This window comes from Coturnix japonica, chromosome 3 (assembly GCF_001577835.2).
Source record: "Coturnix japonica isolate 7356 chromosome 3, Coturnix japonica 2.1, whole genome shotgun sequence".
NCBI lineage: Eukaryota > Metazoa > Chordata > Aves > Galliformes > Phasianidae > Coturnix > Coturnix japonica.
The window spans coordinates 66,265,964-66,293,915 of NC_029518.1; the positions used below are offsets into that span (position 1 = coordinate 66,265,964).

At 39.5% G+C, this 27,952-nt stretch overlaps 1 protein-coding gene and 1 long non-coding RNA gene across 6 annotated transcripts; one reads left to right on the forward strand and one right to left on the reverse strand.

The window, feature by feature from the left end:
• Positions 1-905: 905 nt before the first annotated feature.
• FHL5 (four and a half LIM domains 5) lies at positions 906-27,488 on the reverse strand. 5 transcript variants are annotated; one of them, XM_015858836.2, is made up of 8 exons: positions 27,247-27,488; positions 26,980-27,011; positions 22,939-23,162; positions 11,593-11,763; positions 9,153-9,327; positions 7,659-7,828; positions 5,417-5,603; positions 906-2,486 (listed from the first exon to the last, which is right to left on the reverse strand). In XM_015858836.2, the coding sequence occupies exons 3-8, from the start codon at positions 22,960-22,962 to the stop codon at positions 2,338-2,340; spliced, it is 876 nt and encodes a 291-aa protein (XP_015714322.1). In that variant the 5' UTR covers positions 22,963-23,162; positions 26,980-27,011; positions 27,247-27,488; the 3' UTR covers positions 906-2,337. The 5 variants fall into 5 exon arrangements, with proteins under 5 accessions (XP_015714322.1, XP_015714324.1, XP_015714323.1 ...); XM_015858838.2 differs by lacking the exon at positions 22,939-23,162 and having other exon boundaries at positions 27,247-27,485; XM_015858837.2 differs by lacking the exon at positions 27,247-27,488 and having other exon boundaries at positions 26,980-27,025.
• LOC116653138 lies at positions 6,989-16,490 on the forward strand. The gene is made up of 3 exons (XR_004306526.1): positions 6,989-7,336; positions 12,694-13,171; positions 14,557-16,490. It is a non-coding gene; the product is annotated as an uncharacterized LOC116653138 (long non-coding RNA).
• Positions 27,489-27,952: the final 464 nt, after the last annotated feature.

Here is a 27,952-nt window from a genome sequence, read left to right on the forward strand (position 1 = left end):
GGCTCCTATTCAAATGTGTTTCCTCTATCATGAGTATAGGTCTCCCAGAGTGTGCAGAATATTACTGCATTTTTGTTCAGACTTCAGTAGCTGGTGGTAGAGAGACTAGGAAATATCAATTGAGTTTAACTTTTATTCCAACTATTTATAGTAATCACATTTATTTCATATTACTACTCTGAAGTGAAAATGCTCAGTTTCTGAATTGACTGTTGTATATTTACTGCAGGGGAAATAAATAATTCAGTTGGTATTTCTAAAAATATAATTAGTTGGTGAGTCAGAGCAGAATTTAATTTCCCTAAATGTTAAGGATAAAAGATTGGGATTATCGTGATTACTGTGTCTGATCTGTGAGTACACTGTGCTTTAAGGCTCTGCCTGGTAATTCTTGTGTCACTCTGTAGTTAAGCTAGAATACTGCTTAGACAAGATGGAATAAAGGGCTTGAACCTCATTCTTGCAATTTTCTGAATGTTATTTCACACAACAAAAATAAAAGGTAAGCCCCACAGACATGACTGCATTTGGTGATTAATCATTTTCATCTAAAAATTGAAGGCCATTAACATTTATTAATGGGCTAATTTCTAGTAGTTCAGTGCACATTTTTAGAGCATCATAAATAACTGTGGACCTCTATAAAAATACATGTGCATGTGGTCCTCTCTCTCTCCCTCTCCACTCCCCCTTCATATTTATTTATTTTAGGCAGTGAAACCTATTTCTATTTATGGGAATGCAAGTATTACCAATAACCTGTACCAGCCATGTTCAGTGTAGAAATAGAGACGGAAGAAGCTAGTCTAAGTGAAAAGACAGAAATTAAACCAATTCCACGTTCCAATAAAAACAGTCAGGAATGAAGAAACTGAAAAAAAAATAATAATAATGAATACCACATGTAGCAGAAGATTAATACTTTATTGACTGGGAAACAGATTGCTATGTACTTCTTTCTTTTACGCCACTGTCATGCAGCTCTGGATTACCCATGCTTGCAAGTTGTTGTTGGTTTTTTTTTCTCCTTTTTCTACCTGAAGCAGCATCTATATAATTCAGTACAAATAAAGCGCTCTCAAGTCAGCCAAATAACTGTAAGCATTCAACATCAGAGTCTAAAGGAGAATGATTTTCAGACACGTGAGAATAAACCACTTCTAATAGGCGCAGAACCATGGTACCCTGCACCATGGCCTGGTACAAATACTGCAGCATGGGTCAGGCCATTGTAACATATAGTGTGCATATAGGGTGAGCTGAGAAAAGAGAAACTTAAGCATTGTACTACATGTGAGCACTGCCTACCTTGAGATGGCAACACTACAAATTCGTGACATAATATTGGCAAATGCATGTTGGTGCATGACAGAATGAACCAGGTATTGGCTCTGAACAGCTGATAGCCTGCTACAGACAAGCAGACATTTACAAGGAAAGGAGTGGACTGTAAATCAAAGACTGCAGTGCAGAAATGGTAAAGCCATTATCAATACTTTGATTGCTGACAAACGGGTGTTGAAGGAAGGAGAAGTGTAAATTTAAAGGGACAATTATGTGTTGGCTCTTGCCTCAAATAAGAGAAACTATATTTTAAGAGTGCACTTGAAGGTCTAGTGAAGATTATGGAGTCAGAGTTTTAAATCATTTTAGATATTGGAAACTATACATTACCACTATCCAAACTTGGGCAATCTGTACCTCTTAAAGTAGGTTAAATAATAATAATAATAATAAAGGGTTTATTTTTGTTCTAAAACATTTATGCCTAAAAAATAAAATGCAGTTAACCGGTTTTGGGAAAGGACCTATCATTCAGTATTCTTGGATGACTAAATTTATGGGAAATTCTATTTTTCTGATGAGCAATCTCAACAATATAAATTAAGAGAGGAAAAAGGGTCTTTCTCTGGTGCTGGAATGGATTTCCCTTACTTGGTGTCTCTTTGTGTACATGTACCTTATCCTCACTTAAAATGCTAATGCTTCATAACTTGACATATGTCACATAGACTTTCTATACATCTTGGTTCATGGGAAACGAAAGGTAAAGTTTCTAACAGCAGAGTGCAGTGTGTTACAAGGAGAAACATACTGCAGTTATATTTAAAATATATACTAATCTTTTCTGCACTGTTTTCTGAGGCAGTGTGTGGCTGTTTATTTATTTATTTTTATAACAAGCAGTTCAGAACTGTGATGGAATTAAGCTGCTGTTGGAAAGCTACTTGATTTACTAAATAAGTAACACACCTTTTAGATTATTTTCTTACTGCAGAATAACAAAGTACGTGGTTATACAGTGAGAATAATGTATCTTTACAGCTCTCCACAGAACTACAAAGAACCACATTCATGGCAAAGGACTGCATCCTGCTTGGTGAGGAATCCTTGGCCCACCAGTGAGACTGAGCATCTTGCACAGTTAAAGCATTCCTCATGCCACTGGCGCTCTTCAAATGAGACAAATTTGGCACCTCCAAGAGCTGAAAGAGATATGAGAAGAAGATGTAAATTCAGCATTTCTGAACATGGTTCAGAAAAACAACTGATTGTTTCCTGAAGTGTGATCATGTTGTTGTTCATGTTAATGAACAAAAATCCATAGTCTGAAGTGTTGATTGTTAGCTGAACTGAACACAAACAAACAAACAAACAAACAAAACCAACCAAAACAGTTTAAGGCAGTGATACAAAACATAAAAGATAGTGGCAAATAATTTATGTAAAACTACATGGTACTTATAGAATCATAGAATCACCAAGGTTGGAAAAGACCTAAAAGATCATCCAGTCCAACTGTTCACCTATTACCAATAACTCCCACTAAACCATGTTCCTCAACACAACATCCAATCGTTCCTTTAGCATCCCCAGGGGCGGTGACTCCACCACCTGCCTGGGCAGTCCATTCCAGTGCCTGACCACCCTTTCTGAGAATAATACTTTCTAACGCCCAACTTGAATCTCCCCTGCTGTAGCTTGAAACCATATCCCTATCACTAATGACACGAGAGAAGAGGCCAACTCCCAGCTCATCACAACCTCCCTTCAGGTATTTACAGAGAGCAATAAGGTCTCCCGTGAGCCTCCTCTTCTCTAGGCTGAACATTCCCAGCTCCTTCAGCCTCTCCTCATATGGCCTGTGCTCCAGACCCCTCACTAGCTTTGTTGCCCTCCTCTGAACACGTTCCAGAGCCTCAATGCCTTTGTAGTAGTGACGGGCCCAAAACTGGATGCAGTATTTGAGGTACGGCCTCACCAGCACTGAGTACAGGGGGACAATCACCTCTCTGCTCCTGCTGGCAACACTGTTTGTTTCTGATGCAAGCCAGGATGCCTTTAGCCTTCTTGGCCACCTGGGCACAGTGCTGTCTCATGTTCAGTTGAGCATCAATCAATACTCCCAGATCCTTTTCCTCTACACAGCCTTCCAGCCATTCTGCCCCAAGCCTGTAGCACTGCCTGGGGTTGTTGTTACTAAAGTGCAGGACCCGGCATTTGGTCTTGTTAAAGCTCAGCCCATTGGCTTCAGCCCAGTTATCCAGCCTGTCCAGATCCCTCTGTAGTGCCTCGCTACCCCCAGGCAGATCCACACTCCCAGCCAATTTGGTGTCATCTGCGAACTTACTGAGGCTGCACTCAATGCCCTCATCCAGGTCATCAATAAAGATATTGAAGAGGACAGGCCCCAGCACCAACCCCTGGGGAACACCACTTGTGACCGGTCGCCAGCTGGATTTAACTCCATTCACCACCACTCTGTGAGCCCGGCCCTCCAGACAGCTCATTACCCAGCCAAGAGTGTACCTGTCCAAGCCATGGGCTGCAAGCTTCTGTAGGATAATACTGTAGGAGACAGTGTCAAAGGCTTTGCTGAAGTCTAGGAAGACCACATCAACAGCCTTTTCCTCATCCACCAGATGGGTCACTAGATCATAGAAGGAGATCAGGTTGGTCAAACAGGACCTGCCCTTCATGAACCCATCCTGGCTAGGCCTGATCCCCTGGTCATCCCGCATATGCCGTGTGATCTCCCTCAAGACAATCTGCTCCATAACCTTCCCTGGCACCAAAGTCAGGCTAACAGGCCTGTAGTTCCCTGGATCCTCCTTACAACCTTTCTTGTAAATGGGAGTCACACTGGCAAGCCTCCAGTCTTCTGAGACCTCACCAGTCAACAAGGAGCGCTGATAGATGATGGAAAGTGGCTCAGCTATCACCTCTGCCAGTTCCCTCAGCACTCGGGTGGATCTCATCTGGCTCCATGGACTTGTGGCAGTCCAGTTGGAGTAGTAAGTCTCTGACTGTTTCTTTCAGAATCACAGGGGGGTTGGTCTGCTCCCCAGCCGAGAGTGAAGGTTACCCTGAGTCTGACTTTTAAAGACAGACAGAAAGAAGGCATTCAGAACCTCTGCCTTTTCCTTATCCTCAGTGGTCACATTCCCAGCCTCATCCAAACTTGCTTGGTTTCATGCCCCGTTATACATTATGAACAGAAAGGGTTTACCAGAATGTCCCTGAAGGTTTACAGACCTTCCCAAAAACTCTCATGAAAACTATCTGCAATGCAAAGATGCAAACTTTATGACGCTGGAATTTAGCCTTTTCCACTAAGTTTCTTAATGTCTCTGTGAGATGATCAGATCATTAAGTTCCTACAATGAGTATTTGAAATTTTAAAAATGGTGCTTTTTTCTTTTTTTTTCTTTTTAAATTAATTCAGTGTGTGTGGGAGTGAAGTAAAATCATGCCCATTTGATTGGGCATTCATGATTTTCTTTATGTATTTGCATATGCAACATGCACCTGTATCAGTCAGGCAGTACTTTTCAAGAGCTGACTTCACATATAATAGAAACATAATGCAGAACAGCAGCAAATGGTCTCAGATAATTTCAGCTACCATGGACTACTGACCTGTATGTCTAATTACAAATCATTTAGGGACACAGGGATGCATACAATAAATCTTTGTTGCTTGGCAAGCTCTCCAACATAACAGCTGTGCCTTATCAGCAGGCAGTTAATTCACATTCAGTTTTATCACATTTATATTTAAAAACAAAGCCAAACCAATTACAGCCATAAGGGAATTGTGTGTATGTATTGTCTCAGGAGGAGTCTTTTTTGAAATCAAAAGAGTGCATTATTGGGGATGATTTTTACTGCAGAAAGTGGTAAACTGAAGAATGTTTGGCACATAAAAGAGCTCAGTAGTCAGGGAACACACATAATCAGTATGTCTAAGCAAGACATGCTGCGCTGCATAGGGTGGGGCCTCCGTTGTACCTAACTCCTTCAGTCTTTAATTATGATGGGACTATTTTTAATGCTGTTCTTTAAACTGAACATCTGATTTGAGAGGAAACTACAATTCCACAGTATCAAGACCTTTCTATAAGATAACACTCACCTGTAATAGGTTTCTTGCAAGCAGCACACTTCTTAGCATAAAACTTGCTGAAACAGTCTACACAGTATGGATACTCATCTTTGGAAACAAACCTTTGCCCAGACAGCTGAGTTTTACATCCAGAACACACAAAGCACTCCTTATGCCAAGGCTGGTCATGGTAGGCCACTCCCCCAGAAGTTATTACCTAAAATTGTGACAAAACAGAACAAAGTAATGAAACAAAGGATCATGAAGGATTATCAAGTATTTCACAAGTCCTTCCACTTGTTTTTTTCCCTTACAATATGCGTAAGAGAGACAGCGTCATCTCAATTTGACTCACTGCAGCTGATCTGAACACACCAGTGTACAAACCTTACAGCTTATAATATAACAGGTTGTCTTGTTATGAAACTTTGGGTGAAGGCTGAGCAGCATCAGGCATATTCTTCATACTCATACAGTTCTCAGTGATGGAGAGTGGCTGGTAGAACTGATAATGAGTTGAGGGTTAATCTCCAAATGGAATTGATATTCTGCTGTCTTGAAACTCAAACAGTATTTTATGTAGGAGGCAGAAAAGAAGCAGAAATAGGACAGAAAGGAGCTCTACACTGTCAGAAGAAAATAAAACTTGTGTTTGTCAGTGTCATCAAATTTATCATTCCCTGCAACTCACTCAAAGCTCTCTATTGGTTATATCTGAAGGGGGAAATTTCCAGCTGCTCTGTGGCTTTTATAAGTGCGATCAAGAGTAGGTTTCACTGAAGTTATCAGCGATTGTATAAAGGAATTTTTCTAGAAATGAAATGAGATGTAAGGTGGTATTTCTACTGCCAAGACATATGTATGAGAGTGAATGAATGAATGAATGAATGAATGAATGAATGAATGAATGAATGAATGAGATACAAAAGTATAAACAAAATTTTGTCATAAAAAGCAGCTTAAATCAATTCCCTAGAGAACAGAATCAGATTATTGGGTGTTTTCATCAACTTGAGACAATTTTAAAACAGGAGAAATTGAGGGAGAGATAAAATGATTTATTTGTATTTGGAAGAAGAAAGATCAACTCATTTGAAATCAAGCTTTCTGGTACCCAAAGAAGAAACTCTGTGTTCTAAAATATTGGGAAACTTGACTTGTATTACCACAACTAAATAGTACTGATTATAATTATTGAACTTTGTTAAAAATCACAACCATTAACAAAATAACCCCACTATATTTGCTTTGGTGAACAAACTTATGACAAATATAATAATAAACAGGCTGCTATAAACTTGTTTATCAATTATAAGGAAGAGAACAGCAAACAATGTCACAGTCAGCTTTCAGTGTCCAATATCAATGCCAAAGGGAAGACTTGACTTTTTCTATCAGTTCACCAAACATTTTCCATGATGCTGCTCCTTCCTCCATGAGCAATACTGCTTCACTAAGGAGCATAAGTATCTTTCTTTGGTATCTGAAGTTAGATGTATTTATCTCCATAACTTACAACCAACATTTCCATGAATAAGGAAAGTTAACTGGCATTAATTATTAAAGCTTTCAAACTTCATCCATACAACTCAGGAATATGTCAGAGAACCATAAGTTCATTATGTTCTCCCAGATGCTCTCCTAAATGCTTTGAGTGCTCTACTGTTGAAAAAGAGACGACAGGCATCAATCGAAGCATCAACATTAAATACTTTAAAACAGGTGGTATGAATACCCATTAGAGAGACTATACAGCCCACAGGTGCTCCTGAAAAGGAGCTAAAAGCAATTACAAGCTTTTGTAGTTGATAAGAGGTTCTGTTGATTTCAAGATCATTTTCCCTGCTTTTTCTGTTTTGTTTAGAGTAAAGCACTAAAAATATACTAAGCATATAAGCATGCTGTCTGAACTTCGTTAGCTGTGCAACTTGTCTTCAAGAATTCCAACAGGTAATTCCCTTCCCTCTCAACCCCCTCCCTTTTTTTTTTTTTTTTTTGATCTTCAGTTCTTTTACAGAATATTTGAAATGAGCTAATCTAAGAATTCACATGTTTTGATATTTTCTTTTTTACCCATTGTGTGGTGCAGACCTAGATTTCAGATCTCCAGGTGAGAATGAAACTGTGAATTTGCAGAGGTTGTTTTAAACATGCACATTATAGACTGTAGAAAGAGTCTCTGTTGGTGTACTTTTGCTGTTGGACAACCTGGTCTTGACCAAAAATAACATAGATTGTAGTATGCTACCTTTTGTTTTTCTTTTGAAATTACCTTTTTGCAAGAGTAGCAATGATGAGCAAATTGTTTCTCAAAACAGGGCACGCAGTAATTCTCATTGTCTTTGGTGATCAGTGGTTTAGTTCCCAGTGGTTGCTGGCAATACTGACAAACAAAACAGGATTCGTGCCAGGAAGTGCCCTTAAATTCCATTTTACGGGAACCTGCAAAAACCAACACAAATAATGCTCCCAGGTACAGTCTTGCAGAAAAGGTTTTAAATGTCTCATTTTTCATCTCCTGTCTTAATATTTTATTATCCCCCAAAACGCTTACTTTCAATTTCATAGTTTTTAAGTATGTTAGCTAATCTCAAAAACTCATTCAGTATTCTATGATCAACTGGCAAAGGGCACACTAGGTGGCCTAAAATGTGATTTTTTTCTTATTCCATGCTTATTTTACTCTTTTAGAGTTACTGCTCTGTTATACACTCCAGTTGCTCATAGTTACTCTCAGACCAGACAGCCCAGTGATGATGTGATGTTCAGGTACATAGCACTTCTATAAATTAAATATGAATTTGTTTGGATGTTTAGTATAAATATTAATGTATTTTATCTTCTTTAAACGAAATTTCTTTCACTTTTGATTGCACTATTGCCTCTCTATTAGACAACATTCTAACAATATACCACATTTAAGCAGTGTATCAACCCTACAATGAACACAACTATATTACTACAACGTTAATTTCTACTAGCATGTCTTACTTGTGACAAAGAAGAAAAGAAATACAAGTGTAAAAGTACATGCTTTCAATGCTACAGGCTGAACTAGGATACCAGTAACCTAGTATTTATATAAAAGACAATAATTTTTCATGGTCCTAACTAGTAATCACAAGGCCACAGCACACAGTTTGCTGCTGGTATTTGAATCATCTGTAAAAAAAGCTTAAGGATTTAGGGTAGTCCACTGCTCCAATAGTTTGGTACTGACTCTCCTTGGCAAGCTACTCCATTTTGGCACTTACGGTGCCAAACCTGTTATAAACAAATCCATATGTGTTTTGTAGTAAAAATACTAATAATTATTTGAACACAGAACTTAGTGTTTTGACAAGTGAAGTGTAAGGTATTTCTGTGCAAAAGAAGTGGTTTATAAAGAATGTAAGCTAGTTCTAGTTCTGAAGGCCTTGCCAACGTGACAGGCTAAATGCAGATCTCTTGTTTATCTCAGCACTCCTGCTGATGATTGCTGTTTGTCCACCTATACTCACAGTGGGATGCACTTCCTAAGAACTACAGGCAGAATCAAGGTCACAGCATGAACACATTTTATTCTATTTTAAACTCTAATATTCTTTATGAGGATTCATAAGTCCTGCCAATGCTAGACCAGAGGGCCTGTCTTTCCTGCTGGCAGGGTACTGTAGGAGGGAGCAGCAGTCCAGTAAGCTGCGCTATTGTAGCTGGGTTATTTGAGGATGTGATTTTAATTGAAAATGCAGCTCCATTTTCCACAGGAGGATCCCTGTTGTCTTACCAGGCATAATGGTCTTCTGGCAGTGGAAACACTTTGATGAATATTCATTGGAGTAGCATTCAGTACAGAGCAAGAGCTCATCCTTGGCAGCGAATGGTTTCTCTACCAGAGAGCGGCTGCATTTGGTGCACTTGAAGCACCTCTCATGCCAGTGGCGGCCTTTGTAGGCTAGATCCTTGGAGAAAGTGAGTGCATGTTAACAAAGGCATTTCTTTACAGTGTTCTTTTCCCTCATCTCCTCCCAGAACTGAAGAGAAAAATGCAGAGCTCTGCAGTGTCAACTTCAAGAGCTGCATCCAGCTCAAAGGCAATATTAGTGCTCAAAGTCACTGTGTCAGGGTATTTTGCAACTCTCTTGTTAGGCCATTAGGCACAGGCACTGCTTTGGCACAGGCAATTGAGGCAATTGTCCCTCAGCATACAACATCAGAGAGATGTTTATATTGGAAGACCCATCATATATTTTTTACTGTTGGCCTTCAAGGAGAAGTGGGTAATTAACATTTTTAATGTGCAGAGGCCTCCTGACAAGAAGTGTATTCTCTACAGACTTTTAAGTAGAACTTCATGCATTTTTTAATGTTACTACTTTTCCTTCCAGCTGACTCTACATAACACTGCATAACTCTACATAACACTAAAGAACAATCATATTATTGCAGAGAACAAGCAATTAAAATCTCATTAATAGAGAACAAAATGGTTCTTAGGACACATATTAAAAAACCATTGCTTTTGTTTACACCTAATATAACTCCCTCTAAAAGATCTGGCAGAAATATATTTGTTTAAGACTCAGCAGGCTTAAGAGGTGAAACAGCAGTATAAGTATGAGGCCTCCACTAATAATTAAATAATAATAAAAAAGCAAGCATCAGATTTTATTTTTCCAAGGTTAGGAAATACAAGGAGAAAAATGCATCACCAGAAGAATAATAATCCTTAAAAAATTAACCATATTTTTCCAGGTCTTCTTTATAAGTAAGAAGTACATAAAGGCACAAAGCCAATCTCATTTTTCTACTTTGTCAGTTCCCCACTCCTTAAAATGCTAATATGAGAAATGAAATACATACCAGGGTTCATTTGGGGCATTGCTGAGTGCTGAGAACTTTCATTTCCTTTAGTTAGCACTCTGAACCTTTTAGAAAATGGTCTCTCACACTAGACAAGAAATGGATAAGAAGGAGAGGAAGAGAACCAAGCTCCAACAGCCTGGCAGAGGTTGGACAACCTGCTGCATAGCTCTGTAGGTCACTTCTTTAGCTGTGACACTCCTTTCTTGTTACCCCTGCTTTTTTCTTTCTGTTTTTCCTTCCACTCAGTCCAAAGACACAGTTTTTATTTTAGTGACCTTTTATCTCACTAGTCCTGCCACTTATTAAAGTTTAAATTGTAGAAGTGGGGTTAGTGAGCTCAGATCACATGTTCTCCAGATGACAGTGACTGGAGCATACAAGTTTGCAACTAAAAAACACTGGTGAGCATTTGCAAACAGTCATCACTCATATCAGTTTTTTCCTTTGACTACTCCTCCATGGAACTGAGCTGTACTCAGACAATATACTTTGAGAGCCAAAAGTATATTGGCTGGGGAAATCTCCTGTGAGATTTACTTTAATAACTTTATGTTCTAGCATTTATTGTGGCACGAAGGGACATGGTTTAGTGGTGAGATTCAATAGGTTCTTTTATTTCAAAAGAACATAATCAAAATGAGCATGGGGAGAAGGTGAGCAAGCAGTACAAACTAAACTCAGCAAAATCAGAGGTTTATGATAGGTTTCGTCTTTTAAAATTGTAAGTGCAAAAGGCTGTAAATTGAGTTAAAGGATGCTGGAAGCCCTGTCAAAGATCAAAGAGTACAAGTGGAAGGCCAAGCCCAGAAACACTGCCAGTCACATTTCATCTGAGGTAAACATGGTGAGCACGAAATTAAGTTAAAATGAAAATATACTTCTTTTCCAAAAGTAAAAGATAAATATATTATAAACATTGTTTCTTTACATCTTGATATCTGTATGTCAGCACTTACAGTTGAAATAACTTGCAGAATAGCTGCAGACAATTTTTTCAGGGGCTATCTCTCAACTTCCAAAACTTCCCTCAACTTAATCCACTGAAATATAGTGGACTTGAGCAACCCCTCAAGTCCCTCAAGCTCTGTGCAGCTTCTACTGCTGTTGAGCAAGCAGAAGTGAGGGATGGAATCCAGATGTGGTCTGTTCATATACCACATCTATAGAGGATAGTTGAGGTGCATGTACAAGCAGATTTCCTCATCTGGATTTCCTGTTCTGGAAAAATAGCTCTGCTATGCACAAGTGCACAACCATTATGCTCAGGTTCCTTCATCAGTACACATAAGGTCTGATATAGGGTCCATTATTAAAGAAATGGGGCTAACAAATAACAAAAAACAAGGAAGATAAATCCTTACCTTGGAATCGCATTCAATAGGTTGCTTGCACTCCTCACATGGGTTGGCAAATAGGCTGTCATAGCATCTAACACAGTAAGCATTTTCTTCCTTTAATGCATACTTCCTTCCACGCAGAGACTGCAGGCAGTAATGGCAGTCTGAATGACTGCTGGTCATTCTGGTGGAGCTCTCCAGGTGGTTTGAAAGATGGAAAAATCATGTAATTGAATTGATGACAGTTTTCTTGCGCAGATAATAAGCAATGGTTCATTATCTATAGAAGTTAGGATGGGTGTTTTTTAGTCCTTTGCATTGCTCTGGATTTTAATGCTGAGTTGCTCCATAATAAAACAGTAGTCTTTAATGACATGACCTGTACTATGTATTGTGTAACTTAAATAACACGGAGCAAGAAAGTTCCTTACTTGGCTTACTTGAATGTTATTTACATTGACAGGACAGGTACCTGAAAATGAAAAGCCTTCACAGTTGTTTTGTATATGCAATTATTGCCATCACAAGCACTAAGTATTGGATTGTGAGGCATGGAGTGTCCAGAAATTAGGGAGTGGAAGGATAAATAGGAGTTCAAAAATTAATCCAGCAGTGGGTCCAGAAGGCCATAAAGAAGAGGCAAGCATATTGTGGTGTTTTCTTGGCTCTTCTTTGCCTTTCCTGTCATTCTGTTCATCCCTTTATTTTCAAAACAGCCACATCTCTACATAAGCAAGCGGAAGGAAGACAATGAACTCCAAGCTTTACAGCCTTTCTTTTTTTATTTTTCTTTAATTTTTTTTTTTTTTTTGTATGTGATCCAATTGCCCTGCTAACATTTTGTGGCAGTGTAGAGCAATGCAAACACCCTCAGGTAGCAAAGAGCAAAATATAAAGATAAATAAACAAACTCAAATCCAAACAAAATCATAACTTCAAGAGAACTCCCCTTGTTTTTATTGGAAAAGATTACTTTTTCTTACATGTTTATGTATTGCCAGGTTCACAGTTGGAAAAGCCAAAATACTGTGAGATAGATAATATTTCTCTGCCAGATAAGTGAAAGTAATATCACAAATCTACTGAGAGCCAGCTTTATGAGTTTCTCATCCTTCATTTTTACAGGCTAAAGAGGCTTGGATAAGCATCCTAATTTCAGCAGCTTATAGATCTGCAGTGCTGACAGTTTTGAGGATTGGAGAGATGAAGACGTACTTATTTCGGTCATTTTGTTGCTGGTTGGATCATCAGCAGTTTGCTAAAATTGGGTCTAGATTCCTGGGAATGAAGGAAGAAGAAACCAGAAAGTTCCCAGTGAAGCAAATTCAGAAACATCTGCTGGACTCATTGGATTGCAATCTTCATTAAACTCATCAGCAAGTGTCACTGCACTCAGTGCCAGCAATTATAAATTTCCAAGGCTCTGAGAACAACTGGGGAAGGTTTCCTAAAATACTGACATATCAGTGACTTTGGGCAGCAGAAGTCTTTGCACACTGAATAGTGGTGCAAGTTTGTCTTAACCAGCTGCAAAGGAAGAGAAGCACATAAACTAGAAACAGGAGCACTTAGCACCACAGAGCTTACATCTAGCTCATTTAGGGTAAGTTGCTCATTCTTGGTTTTATACGTTCACTCGATGTTTTATACCCATTGTTCAGCTTTAAAAAAGCATTTAACTTCTACATATCTGCTTAGATGTTTTCCAAAATGACAATTTGAACTATGAGAAGTTCAGTTATTGGAGGTCTCTACTGGTACTGATGCAGAAGTCAAAGAATTTATTAACCTATTCCTGGAGGGACTGCAGTAAAACTATGAAAAAGTGGCAAGGAGAGAAGCTATAATGCAAAAGTAATGACTTGTTCATTTGGCACAAGCTATGGAAAACTTGTTGATCCTGTAAACTGAAAATCTTTGGAGCTGAATTGATTTACTGTCTTTCAGACTGCTGTAAAACATGGATAAGTTTTGCTCATTTCTATATATAGAATTCTTCTATATAGAAGAATATATCTTATATATATATATATATATATATCTTTCCCTCTCTACTCTGCTCTTCCCTCTCTGCTCTTGTGAGGCCCCATCTGGAATACTGTGTCCAGGTATGGAGCCCTCAGTACAAGAAAGACATAGAGCTGTTGGAGAGGGTCCAGAGGACGGCCACTAGGACGGTCAGGGGACTGGAGCACCTGCCCTGTGAGGACAGGCTGAGGGAGATGGGCTTGTTCAGCCTGGAGAAATGAAGGCTGCAGGTGACCGCACTGCAGGGGGGGGGGGGGCAATGTTTTTAAGTTGAAAGAGGAAAGATTTAGGTTGGATGTTAGGGGGAAGTTCTTTACTAGGAGAGTGGTTAGGCTCTGGACAGGCTGCCCAGGGAGGTTGTGGATGCCCTGTCCCTGGAGGTGTTCAAGACCAGGTTGAACGGGGCCCTGGGCAACCTGATCTGGTCAATGTGTATGTTTGGTGGCCCTGCCAGGCAGGGGGGTTGGAACTACATGATCCTTGAGGTCCCTTCCAACCTGGGTCATTCTGTGATTCTGTGATCAGTACTTACAGAGGCAGTGAAGAAGAGTTGCAAGTGGTTAACTGGGCTCTGTTGAAACTGGATTTCAGAATAACTTTTATTCCTTTTTCTTTTGGGAATTAGTGTTACGAACCTCCCCTGAGGATTACCCTCACCACAATACCTTTCCACTTTCCTCTGTTCTGAATCAGTACCTCAGCCTTCCAACAGAGTTCAATCTCAGCCTAAAAGTGATAACAGCAAGATCCTAACAGAGCATGTATATATATATATATAACTTATCTGTTACTTACAGTCTTCATCCCTCCTCAAAGCTTACCAACAAATAATTTCATGTATTTACAGATACATCTCTGGTTTTTCATTCTGATGAATGGCAATAGGATTCTGCATTATGGAAAAGTATGCAAACTGAACAGTTTTGTTCAAAAAGTTGTTCTCTTGATTTTTTTCCCCAGGTCAAGCTATTCCAGGAAGCATAGATTATGTGCTTGTACAAGATGTGCTTCTCCAATACCTAAGCACTTTTGAATCTGCAATGTAGTCATCAAAACCTACACGGATGTGGGAACAAAGTCCTACTAATGTTGTTTTATGTGTCATACTGTTTACTGAAGAATGTTAAAAGAGTATCCCCAAGATCAGAACCAAGAACTGAGGTATGATTAGGCTGCTCCTCTGGTAAAGCACTCAAGTCCAGAAAAGATTTCTTCAGAAAAATTCTTCAGATTTTGACCATGATGAAATAGGACCATGTTTGGGTATGAAGCAGGGATGGTATGAGAAAGAATGATTATTTTTGCAAATCCTTTGGCAAAGTTCTTGGTAATCGCTTCTCGCTACTTTTTTACCCTTGGACAATGCAGCAACAAAAAAATCTCATCTCCCTCAGCTCCTCTTATCCTTGCTCCAATAAATAAATAATGTTATGAGCACCACGTAGTTAAGTAGAATGTTTTTCTTGTGCTTTGATCCTAATCTCTAGAGAAATATGTTTACTTTAAGTTTGCTGGAAGCTAGATTTTTGTTGTTTTGAAGGTCAGCTAAGAAATCTCTGGAGGTCTCGTGCTATTCACTCTCATGGAATGAAAAGCTGACTCCAGCATTCCAGCTGCCCTCGCGTGTCTCAGGCATAGGGAAAGACTGTGATTTCTTCATTCCTTGGGAAAAAGATGATTTTGTTATCTGAATTGGGGCAGCTGAAGAGCTGAAGTACAGCTGATTCTTGCATAGATAGTAGGCAGAGATATGTGATTTCAGTCCAACATACTGTTGGGAACCTGCTTTAGCAGGGGAGTTGGACTAGATGGTGTACAGAGGTCCCTTCCAACCCCTACAGTTCAGTGATTCTGTGATTTGTAGCATTAGGGTAGTCCTAGAGACATACAGGATGTTGCTGATGATGTGAAGATCTTGCAGCTGATGTCCCTGGGGTCAGATCTGAGAATGCAGCAGTCTGATGGTATTATAAAGCAGATGAAAATAAAGCAACAGAGCTGGCTCATCTGCCCAGTGTTCCAACACATTAAGATAAAATTTAGCTACAGAAAATTAGGAGAGGGACCTTCTGTAGACTCAGTTTTCTATAAGATAAAGGGATACTGGAAGTCTCTTCTAGCAAAGAAAAACATATTAAAATTGTTGCCATGTCCATGAAAACCAGTTAAATGTAGGATTGTTAGGAAAGGAATTGTTTTCTCATTGGAGCTAAAAAGCACAGCCATAATGTTAATATGTCTTAATAATTTATCTTAATATTCTCCATAAATACATATTAATATACTTTAGATTATAGAAACAAAAAGAACAGAAATGTTGATCATACACTTATGTACATCTATTCATATGTATAAAGATTATTTTATTTTTTTTTTGTGGAAATTCTAATGCACTATTTCCTGATCTAAATAAGCCTGCCATTCAACCGCATCATTTTTTCTTTAAGAGCATACAAGGGCTCTGAGACAGTCATAAAGAAGGAAAAATGATGGCAAAATAAATCACTGTCACAACACTGAAGGATAAGAAAAACAAATCAATCCCTTATGAGGGTTACACCCCTGCAAGCCAATTCAGGCACTATTTTCAGTTAAGTACATATTTTCATCTTGGAACATGTTTTTGCTTACTAGCATGTATTTTCTGATTTCATTTTCCCCATTTTTGCTGTTTTTCTGTTTGTTTTTGTTTGTTTGAAAGCTTCTGGATAATTCATCACATATGTTTGCAAAATACATTACTGACTCAAGGCTACAACTGCATTATAAAGCCAACAACATCATTAAAAGGAAAAGTTTCTAACAAGACCACTGTTTTATAAACGAAAGTTTCTAACAATGTTCTCCTAGACCTAATGGAAGTCCCAATCCCTCAGAAATACAACTACAATAAAGTAAACAAAAAGTACCCAAAAAACCATAACCAACCAACCAACACTATCTAAAGGACAAATAAATTGGATGCTGTATGTTCAAAGCATTAGCAATACTCTTTCTTTCTCTCCTCCACAAGAGTATCTGTAATTTTCACAGTGTTGCCTAGAAATTATGCTAGGGTGCTTAAGCATGCCAGAATATTTGCTCTTCTAAAAATGGGTAGAGAAGCAATAGAAACCAGGGGCATGCAGCACAAGTCATGTCAAAACATGTAGGTACAGGAAAGTAGAGGCACAGGCATTAACTTAGCACAAGCTGTTTTGTCACTGTGGTACAGCACAGTAACACAAAGTCAGGTCCTGGAAGCACTGAAGTGAGTGCAGAGCAATCACAGATGAAGTTCTGCTGCCAGTGGCCGAGACAGGCATGCTGACCAGGGCTGTACTGTACCAGTGTGACTCAAGTGCTTCATGGAACATTAGTGACACCGATTTGGTGGAATATCTCAACAAATCAGCTCGTTAAGAGGCTGATCTAGTAACAGCACCATACTGCATTATACTGTGTTTATGTACCCTACGACCATGAGAGAAAAGGCCAATAGTTCTGTCTTAACACTAGGATTGAGCATCACAAGTATTCTCCAATTTTCTCCTTAATTGGTATTGCTGTCTGCTTTGTTTACACCATACAAACCCAAACATTGGTGTTAGTTATCTAAATTTGTCCTTTATCCCACTGTAATATTATTTACAACTTTCTCATTTACAACTTTCTCAGACTTCAAACAAGCAGATCAGAGCAGTGGAAATGCCTGGACTGAGGGTATGCCATTGCACAGACATGCAGACATTTTGTTGCAGAAGAGACATGACCAGGTTGTGTCTTTCAGGCTCTCCTTGGTGGCTATGGACAAGTTGGAACGGCCTTGCTCCAGTGCTTCTACAGCAAGCCAAGTATTTCCTCAAATTCAGCCACACAACACCAACAGCACTAAACTTCTCCAATGAAGGAGACAGAAAAGTAGCCAACTGATCATAGAATTAAACCCAGATGATTTGCTGGGTTGCTATTATTATTATTATTTTAACTAAATATATAGTAGCTTAGATTGGAAGGGACTTAAAGATCATTCAGCCCAACCCCATGCTGTGGGCAGGGCTGCCCCCCACCAGCTCAGCTGCCCAGGGCCCCATCCAACCTGGCCTTGAGCACCTCCACGGATGGGGCAACACAGCTTCTCTGGGCAGCTGTGCCAGCGCATCACCACCCTCTGAGTAAATAATTTATTCCTAACATCTAACAAATCAGCATATGAGAGTCTTAAAGTGCAGTTTCTCACATAATACCAATATTAGATGCAGTCATGCCAGTCAAAATGGCAGTGTTCTGAACACAGCAAGCTCAGCTGGTTGTCACTACTGCTGTTCAGTAATGCTGCTCTGTGTTTAAGGAGAGATATGCCATCTGTGGAGAACTAAGTATTGATTCCAGTCTCTCCAAGGCTGTTACTCAGGAAACATAAATCCAGATTCCTGGGCAATGTCAATATCAACAGCAGCCATTCAAGTAAGGAAGTAAGGTTAATGCTATGGCTTAAATCACTGCTTTTATTTCTCTGAAATAATTCTCACATATACTTTTTTATATGTATAAAAATGTAGGTATTCAGAATCCGGTACAGCCAGAGTGCTCTGCTATGTTCACTGTGAATCTCAGCCCTTTATGGCTAATGTCAGATTTACAGAATCCAATGAAGCCACAAAATATTTCAGTCACGTACTGATGTGCCTCTTCATGTAAAATCCTGGCAGGATTCTCAGGCATACTATACATACTCAACCACAAAACAGGTCTGAGGACTGCATCTGGCACAAAAGGGCCATGTAAAGAATTATATCTAAATCAGCTTGTGAATTATATACTTAATAGATGTTCAGACTGTTTTGAATTAATTCACTTGAGCTGCTCAGCTTCCAAGAGCAGTCATGAGCCTCAGATGTATATGAAAAATCACTAGTGAATCTTATGTAGAATATTAAAGGAGCAAGTTTAAAATGAAGTGGGATACACTGGAGGCTGACACTGGGACCAATGCGGCTTAACATCTGTATTAATGGCCTTGCCAATGGGACAGAGCATACCTGCAGCACATTTACAGATGACAGAAAACTGGGAGGAGGGCCTGATAAACCAAATGGTCCTGCTGCCTTACAGAGGAACCTGGACAGGGTGGAGAAATGGGGCAACAGGAAACTCATGAAATTCAACATATACCTCACCTGCATCTGGGGATGTATAACTCCATGCATTAAGATGAGCTGCAGCACCCAGCTGGGAAGCTGCTCTGCAGAAAAATATCTGGAGGTCCTGCTAACAACAGCTTGAACCTGAGCTGGCAATGTGCCCTTGCAGGTAGGAACAACAGCAACATCTTGTGCAACAGTAAGAATAGTATTGCCAGCAGGCCAGGGGAGGGGATCCTTAATGTCTGCTCAGCAGTGGTGAGACCAAACTTGGAACGCAGCATCCAGTTCTGGGCACTAAGAGAGACATGGACATATTGGAAAGAGTCCAATGAAAGCCCAAGGAGATAACCGAAGAACTGGGACATTACTGTGATGAGGACAGGTTGAGAGCTGTGACTGTTCGGTCTGGAGAAGAGGAGGCTCAGAGGGGATCTTATAAATTCTTATCAATATCTGAAGGGAGGGTGCAAAGAGGATGGAGCCAGAATCTTTCTAGGATGCCCAATGACAGCACAAGAGGTTCCCTCTGAACCTCAAAACTTCAGTGTTCCCTTCTGAGTGTTTGGGAAGGAGCAAAGTCATTCCCATAAAAGGAATAAAGGTTTTCTGTAGATGACTTGTGATTCCATGTATAAGCCAGACGTGCATGTAGTCTAAACACAAGAGAAACGCAACTGCTTTCAGCTGGAATGCTTGAATTTGAATGTATGTTTAGAGCTTTGCTGCAAGTATCCTTGAAGCACAGATTTTATGAGGTATTTCAAAGATAAGCAAGAAGTAGGATTTAAAAAATAGAGAAGCAATCATGTTCTTAATTACCATTAATGTTAATGTTTCTTAATATTTCAAATCTGAAAAAACAGAGTCTCTAAATCCATCCCAATTAAAACGCATTCAGTGGAATTGAGTAAATTTGTTTAGAGGGGAAATGGCAAGAGAAACAAGCAATTTGAAACAATTTTTGTCCAAACTAACAACAACAACAACAAAAATCAGTAACCGTTTTTAGTAGATTCAGCATTTCTGCAGGGAAATATCACTTCCATCATTCCCGAGTCCCAGCCATGTGTGAAATTAAGACTGACGCTACTTTGTACTGTCACTGTAAAACGTGATCAGCACATCTTCTGTCACGAAGCACGATACTGAGCTCTGAGTATGGCCCAGAATGGGAAGGAATTACCAACTTGTCTGTGGTATCTTGTTTGCAACAGTAAAGATTTTGTTAATTTTAGTGTTGCAGGCTGGTGTAAGATGAACTCCTTTTCTTTGCTGTTTATTCTAAATTTCAGCTGATGTTAATTCAGACCTGGCTACAGAAGAGATGTAGAGGTCTGGATGCCTTCAGTCATCTTGACTGTGTCAACAACTTGGCTCAGAAGGAAATGTAGGCAGAGAAGCGTTGCTCAGCCCCTGTCCTGTATGGAACAATGAAAAATAAGGGAGTGTTTGGGAGCACTAACATCTACACTACGTCTCTGCAGAATTTAGCAGAGGAATCATAGAATGGCCTCGGTTGAAAAGGCCATCTATTTTCAACCCCCTGCTATGTGCAGGGTCAGCAGTCACCAGACCAGGCTGCCCAGAGTCACATCCAGCCTGGCCTTGAATGCCTCCAGGGATGGGGCATCCACAACCTCCTTGGGCAGCCTGTTGCAGTGCATCATCACCCTCTGAGTGAAAAACTTCCTCCTAATATCTAATCTAGACACCTCCATCTTCATTTGAAACCATTCCCCCTTGTCCTATCACTATACACCCTTGTAACTAGTCATTCCTCCTCTTGTTTATACACTCCCTTCATATATTGGGAGGTCAAAATGAAGTCTTCCCAGAGTCTTCTCCAAACTAAAAGAAAGTAGGTCTAAAAATAATTTTGCAACATGAAATCACTATAAGCACACACACCTTTTGTCAGTTCAGCAGGCAAAACCATCCTAAGAAAGATGCAAGAAACCCTGTGCAATATGGCAACATCCTGCTCATGAGGAATATTTCCTAATCCCTTTTAGAGGATTAAAGTCATGCTCTGAAACTTGAGCATTTATAAGCTTCCATAACTAATATAAATTAAGAAGTCATTGCACTGGGTTGAAAATGCTCTCAGGGTTTTGTTTTGTTTCAGATTTTGCTGAGTGGGTGCCTGATGGCTGCAGCTCCTCACAAGGAGCGGAGGGCAGCGCTGTGACCTGCTCTGTGTGACAGCGACATGGCCCGAGGGAACGGCATGGAGCTGTGTCAGGGGAGGGACAGCTGGGGATCAGGGAAAGGGTGGAGGGCGTGGAACGGGCTGCTCAGGGCAGTGTCATGGCCCCGATCTACTGGAGATCCAACACTCTCTCACAGGAACACGCCTACCCGTGAATACAGCAGTCTTGTCTTTGGGACTTACATAGGTAACGCATTAACTATAGATAGCGATGCCTGTGCTACAGCAGCAGTGAGGTGCTCACAGACCATGAAATGAAACAGCCAGGTTACTAACAAGAGGTAGCAGAGCTTCAGTAGGCAGCACTGCTGCTGCTGCCTGCAACCTTCAAGATCTGAAAAACAGATGGGGCACATCTTTCCTTTGCAGATGCATCAACTGCAAGGAACGGAGCTGCTCTACCTTATGTTTTAGTCCAGGGACAGAAGGGAGGATAGAGAGTATCTTGTGAGAGCAGAGACATCACAAGAATTAAAATCCGCATTAAAAAGTGACAACAACCCACCACTCCTCACTAACGCTTTATCTAGCTGGGTTCATTAGAAGTCTTTGACCTACTTTAGAACTGCTTTAAGAAATAAAATGAGCAATAAGCAAAGGACAGGCGGCGGCAGATAAGCTTTAAAGTGAGCTAAAATTGGAAAAGATTTTCATTACTTGGTTTAAAATACATTAATAAATAAATAAATGAAGGGACCTCATCACTCCAAATCCAAACATAGGACCCCCAAATGGTAAGGCAGCATTTACTGGAGCAGCACAGCCTTCTATTTTTCTGTCTCAGTTGTACCTGACCTAGTTTTCTAAGAAAAAAAATAACTGGAGCTCCTTTGCTTCTGTAATAACATCGTGATATCTTATCAAAATGAACCTCATCTTGATTTCTGATTTTAGCTGTGTTAGAAGACTGCCATGAGCTAGGTGGCATTACAGCTTAGAAAGAGTGAAGTCTATTAATAGGGAGCACTGGTAGATAAGATTCTTAACTCCATTACCATTATTCCTGGGTATTTACACTTTTAGGTCCAGTGAACAGCCTGAAGACAGAGATATCAGGGTTCTGCAGATAAGCTCGGGGATGCAGAGCATAGGTCAGTTTGCTACTGTTGTACACAGCCTAAGAAATGCTGACAACAGCAAGCATAGCACGTGCAGCTGCCCTTCATGTTACATAGGTGGTGTTAAGAGCAGCCACTCTATGATACACCTCCAAAGACTTTCCCAGTCCCAAGGGGAAGGATCAGGCAGAGGAGTGCGCTGAGTGCACCCACCAACATCTTAATCTCACAGCAAGGGGTTCCTTTGTGCTCTTCACTTCTTAAAACTAACACAAAGACATTGCTATGAGCACCAGCAGCAATAATTCTCTACAATTCAATCTCTTTGGATTGAGAGAATGTAATAATAACACAGTCTGATTAAAATACATATGCATACATTGTTCTGCCTGCCAGGTGGATAGATGATAAAAGGTCTGTTCTGCTGGGGAATATCTGAACATGTGCACACTTCACATTCTGTTGCTTTTACAGCAGTGAATTGGTTATAGAATGTAATAGAAAGAGGGTGAGAAAGGGTGCTAGAAAAACACACTGTGGATGTTCTTAAGTCTCTTTCCCCCAAGTGTTACACTGAAATGGGCTTTGTCTTCTCTTAGAATAGGACTCTAGGAACACCTGTATATGTATGTAAATTACCATAGCTGAACATTTCCACTCAACTCATAGATGTCAAATTGGGTGATTTATATGCTCTAAATTAAGTTTTTAACTCTGTATGCTAGCGGTTGGTGTTCTCATATCTACTGGTGAGCGCTAGGCACAATTCACTTACAAGGGTTCAACATTTGCATCAAGGTGGCCAAGACAAAGAACTACATTGTGGCTGTGTGTGCATTGCACTAACAGTGTGAGATGATGGCATGGAAATTTGTTGCTTTTCTTATGATTCATTTTTTGCTTTGCCCTGTATTTGGTTTAAACACACTGTAGAACTGGAAAGCCTTACCAGTTTATATTTATGCACATGCATCAAGTGTAGGCTGCAGCTCTTTGGACTTGAGAAACAAAAAATCAAATATTTGTTCCTATGACATATTCACTGTTGATAGTAAGCTTGCACATTGAATTCCAGCACAGCAAAAGGGTAAACGACCCTGTGGGTAAAAGCTTAGTTCCAGAAAACAGCTCACTACGTCCTTTCAAGGAAGCATCTGTGGCTTCTTGTTCTTCCTTCACAGAGGAAAAATAAAGGAGTATTACTGGGACTGAGTAGAGACTGCTCTCGGCTCTGGGTTTTGTTCACATCCTGCCAATGACCTACTGTAAGGTCTTTCCCATGTAAACACTTGAAATATTTGCGCCTTTTTCTTTACCTGTTCTGTTTTCATAGTAGATAAGGTCTTCGGAGCAGTTTTGTGACTGGGTATCCTAACATTTCCCTTAAGCCCTCCCATCTCTGTGTCAGACATTAGACATATTTCTTTCTATTTTAACATAGTCTATCTTCCTAGAAGTGGCAATGATTTAAAATTAGACCCAGAAATGAATAGATCTTGGTATTCTGTCTTTCTTTATTATGAAGTGAGGTTATTGACCTTTCAGTTACTGCTCTGCTGGGATTTTTGTAATGTTCTGGCATGTGAAAAGATTTTATTTTTTTTCTCATTTATTTGGCACTATGACTTTCATATTATTTTTTTTCTAAGATTATAAATACATCCTATCCAAATTCTGAATCCGCTGTGGGATTGCCCTGTATCGGCTGAAGGAAAATTAAAGCTAAAGATTATCAGAACACCTCAGACAGTCAGCATTGGACTCAAATTATTAGGAAGAAAAACCCATCACTTAATTCTCAGAATGCTGGAGGAAATTTGTTAAAAACAAAGAAATTCCTCTCTAACATTTGGAAGATTTTAAGAAGATGCCATTTAACTCAAGGATATTATGGAACAATGAGATATTTTTGTGACAACACGAAGCCTGATGCTTAGCAATAGCAAAGAAACTATCTTAGCAAATTAGGAATGGAAATGACCAGTTTCAATACGGGATGATGTTCAGAACCTGTAACCAGCCAGGGGATAAGGCTCTAAGACAGCAGGGTGGCAAAAAGCAGCAGTAACCCTTAAGGAACAAATCCAGTTCAACCCCTTTTCACTAACTTACAGTAAATGTAGTAAATGTTTTCAGTAAAAAGCGAAAGCCAGTGAATAGATGCATCTAAACATTCTGTTGCTGCATTCAGAAAGAACATCTTTAGATTTTAATTTGAAATATTTCTTAATGCTCTTCATTTCTAAGTACAACATTAAACAGTTTTCCTCTAATATTTTCCTGGCTTTTTTTTGCATGCAATTAGCATTCTCTATCCAGATATTCACACAGCTCTAATTGTGCCACAATTCCATGTGTTATAACACATAAATGAATTACAATGTGGCTGAATTAGGAACTGCAGAGGTCACTTGAGAAACACTCCTCATATATACATGTATTACCTAACACTGCTGCGGGCTTCTGATCAATAACTTAACTCTCTGATATTTTTCAGTCTTCTTTTCAAAGACTTCAGAATGCTTTTCTAATGATAATGCAGTGAAAACACAGTGGTGAGACTTGCTCAAGGTCATAGAGCAGACCTGCAGGTATGGGAAGGCATGCAGCCAGTCTTTACGGCTTTGCCATGAGGCAAATCTGGTTGTCAGGGTGTAGTCATAGCACTGGCCTAGGATGGTGAAAGCACCATATGAAACTTGCCAGATGTTCAGCCTCCCATGCCAGCTATGACTTAAGGGATCTCAACAGGCTGCCTTATCTGGAATATGTTGAGATGTGTAAGGAATTACCAGTCCTAATATATGAACCTAGAACAAATTCAAACTCGAAGGCAACCATGGTTGACAGGGAAAGTAACCCACTGTTATGGAATAAGTAAAATAAAACAAAAAGATAAACCCTCTTAATTTGAGAAAGGGAAACAGGAGGGGATAACAGCTGATATATACATAGTTCAATCTCAGGAAAATGGGGATATTACAAAAGCTAACCTAAGCCTATCGAGGCTAACTCACAAGGCACTTTTTATAGTTATGGGAGAGAGAAAAATTCCTCTCCAGAGTGAGAAATTTAACTTAGTCATTATCATGGAGGCAACCAATGCAGATAAGTTAGTCTTTGTAATAATCTCTGTTACAGAATTTTATGTCATGAGGTTTTTTTATGTCATGGGGTTTTATGAACTTATTTTTAGATATCGGTTCATTGTTTTTGTGAGTAATGTCTGCATATTTCTACAAAATCGTCCTTACTTCATCCCTCTTACACTTTATTGGAAAATATAAATATATAAAATGAGAAGCTCACAGCCTCTTAACTAAAGCTAGGAGATTCCCAGAAGAATAATTCCACTGCAGGACCACAAATGGAATACCAGCAGCATTTCCTTAATCCAATTCCCTAACTTTGTCTCTAGAGATTTTAATAGAAAAACTGAGCTGGAAATCATTATCTTCATAAACATCCTATACTTAAACATAAGACATCGTCTTACTCTTAAGTGACAGGGAAACATGCAGAAAAACTTAGGTCAGTTTTACTCTTTAGGCAACATAAAAGCCTGACAGAGTCCACAGATTGTTAAGCTGAGAGGAGCGCTGCTCATCTCAGCACAGTCAGGATTTCACCCTCTGATTCTAGCCCAGACATTAGGAAGCACTCTGGTGAAGATTGTCATGCTTCTGTCTGTTCATGGTAAGGCAATATGGAAAGTTTTAAACATAAAACTCAGGCACGGAAAAAAAGACATGTAGAAAGCTGGGCTTATTGCTTTATGGAAGAACTTACATCTCACCAAGTTAACCAAACACGCTTAACAAAATGTGATTTGCCTGCAAATAACCTGGAGATACCAAAGGTCACAATAGATCAGAATATCTTTCAAGCAGCTTTTGCTTTCATTTGGCTCTAATCTTGCAAGAAGGTTAGTGTGTCACCTCAAGTTTCTACCAGTTACACAAGTGTGAGTCAAAGTGACTTTTGAGATACTGCAATCAAATGTATGGCAAGTCCGTCAGCGATCTGTTGTAACATTAATAGATCAAATCTGTCTTGTTCTGTTAAAGCATTTCAGAAATGGCAGCTGTTCACAGAAGAAAAATATTAAACACAACGAAGGCATCTGAAACTTGTTTTCTAAATATAAGAGAGTTTGTGTCTGGCTCCAGGTGTAAAAACAGAACCTTTGACAAAAATGTTTTCAGCATTTCCTTTGACCAAAATGGAAATAATGTCTGATAGTTTCCTCCAAAATTAATTGTTATCAAAATGATTGCCACTGTGAACTCAGGTATCAGCACAATTAATACACGTAGTCTTTAAATTACCCTTTGTTACCTCTTGCAGTAGGCAGTGTTACAGCCTTTTGATTCTCTTCTCCTTTAAATTCCAAACCAACCAAGGTTATATGATAAAAATGTGACATACAAAAGAAAACATCTTACTGATGCAGAATATTGAGATGCTACATGACTTCCACAACAAGTTAAAATATTGATAGAAGCACCAGCTTGGAAACTGGTTTTACTTCAAAGACAAACCAAGAACACTCCATGTTAGGCAATGATGATATTTGTGACTTAACAGGCACCACGTTAAGCATTTGCAATTTGATTTTAAAAGGCACTGCTTTGCAACATTTCTTGTGATTGCAAATAGCTACGAAGGTTTGCTAAAAGATAGAAATGATTCAAATGTCATAGGAAACAGTATATACAATTTTCTTGGCTTGTTCTTTGGAGTAAACAGAATTAACCCCCCTCTCATGACAAAGGAAACAACAAGCAACGTTCTCCCACATTAATGAGCGAGCCAGTTCATAAAACAAAAACTATTTCATCTGAAAAAGTCTGCTTTCTCTTCTGGTACATAAAGTCAAACATTTCTTATATCTGCATAGGTTCTGCATACAATTTAAAGAAGCAGTAGCCATTCAAATTCGCAGTTCTATCACATAAAGGGAGTAAGGAAAATGAGTTTCAATACTCACATTTGGTTTTAAGCTGCTTCTCCTGGTAAGTTCTGCAGCAAAATAGAGGAAGAAATAATTACACGTCTTCACAGAAACAAGCATTCATCAAGTCCAAAAGAAACAGAACACTTTGCCAGAGCTATTTGAGGGTCCCATCAGAATTTGGCTGGATGGAAGGCTGAGGGTCAGTTTGTTTCCCTGAGACCTCATGACATGCAAATAGCTCGCTGCCTCACCACTGAATCATTTTTTGACATAGTGCACTTACAAATCACAAATACATACCGTGTAGGAGGATCTTAAAGGAACGTATTTCAGACAGTTGTCAAAAAGGTACTTCTGTTAAAAACTCAAAAATCAAAACCCTTAAACTCTTTAGCAGAAAGAATAAATAAAATGATGGATCACCATCCGTCCCCAGCTACACTGTGGCCCACAAAGGAGGAATCCAAAAGACTTCACTTGGGCTTGTAATTCCGAGAAGGGAAGAAGTTGTGATTACTAACCTATGACTGTTGCGTACAGGAAATGGGGGTGGGTGGGAAGGAGAAAGACTTCTCCAATTAAAGGAAAGACTTCTGGGGACTGAGCTGAATTCCTCTGACACTACTAAAGCGATTTCTGGGCTGGAACAACTTGCCTCGCTTCCACTACACAGGAAATGGCTTGTAAGGCATTACCATCCATAGCGTTAACAGCCCCATCCAGGTTCTCTCTCAGCATCCCTCAATTCTGGCCTACATCATACTGCAGTCATCTCTTGTTGATTGGACAGAGGGACCAGATAGCTTTTGTAGGCAGTCCATCACATACATGATGCACACAGAGCATATACTTTGCACAAGACTTTCTAACATCTCCATAACGTCAAGTGGGAGAGAACTGCTTCGTACCACAGACAAAAGAAAGAAGGGAACATTTCAAACATATGTCATGAAGATTTTGGCAAAATTGGCAAATCTGGACAATGAGTTCTGGTGGTTACCCATGT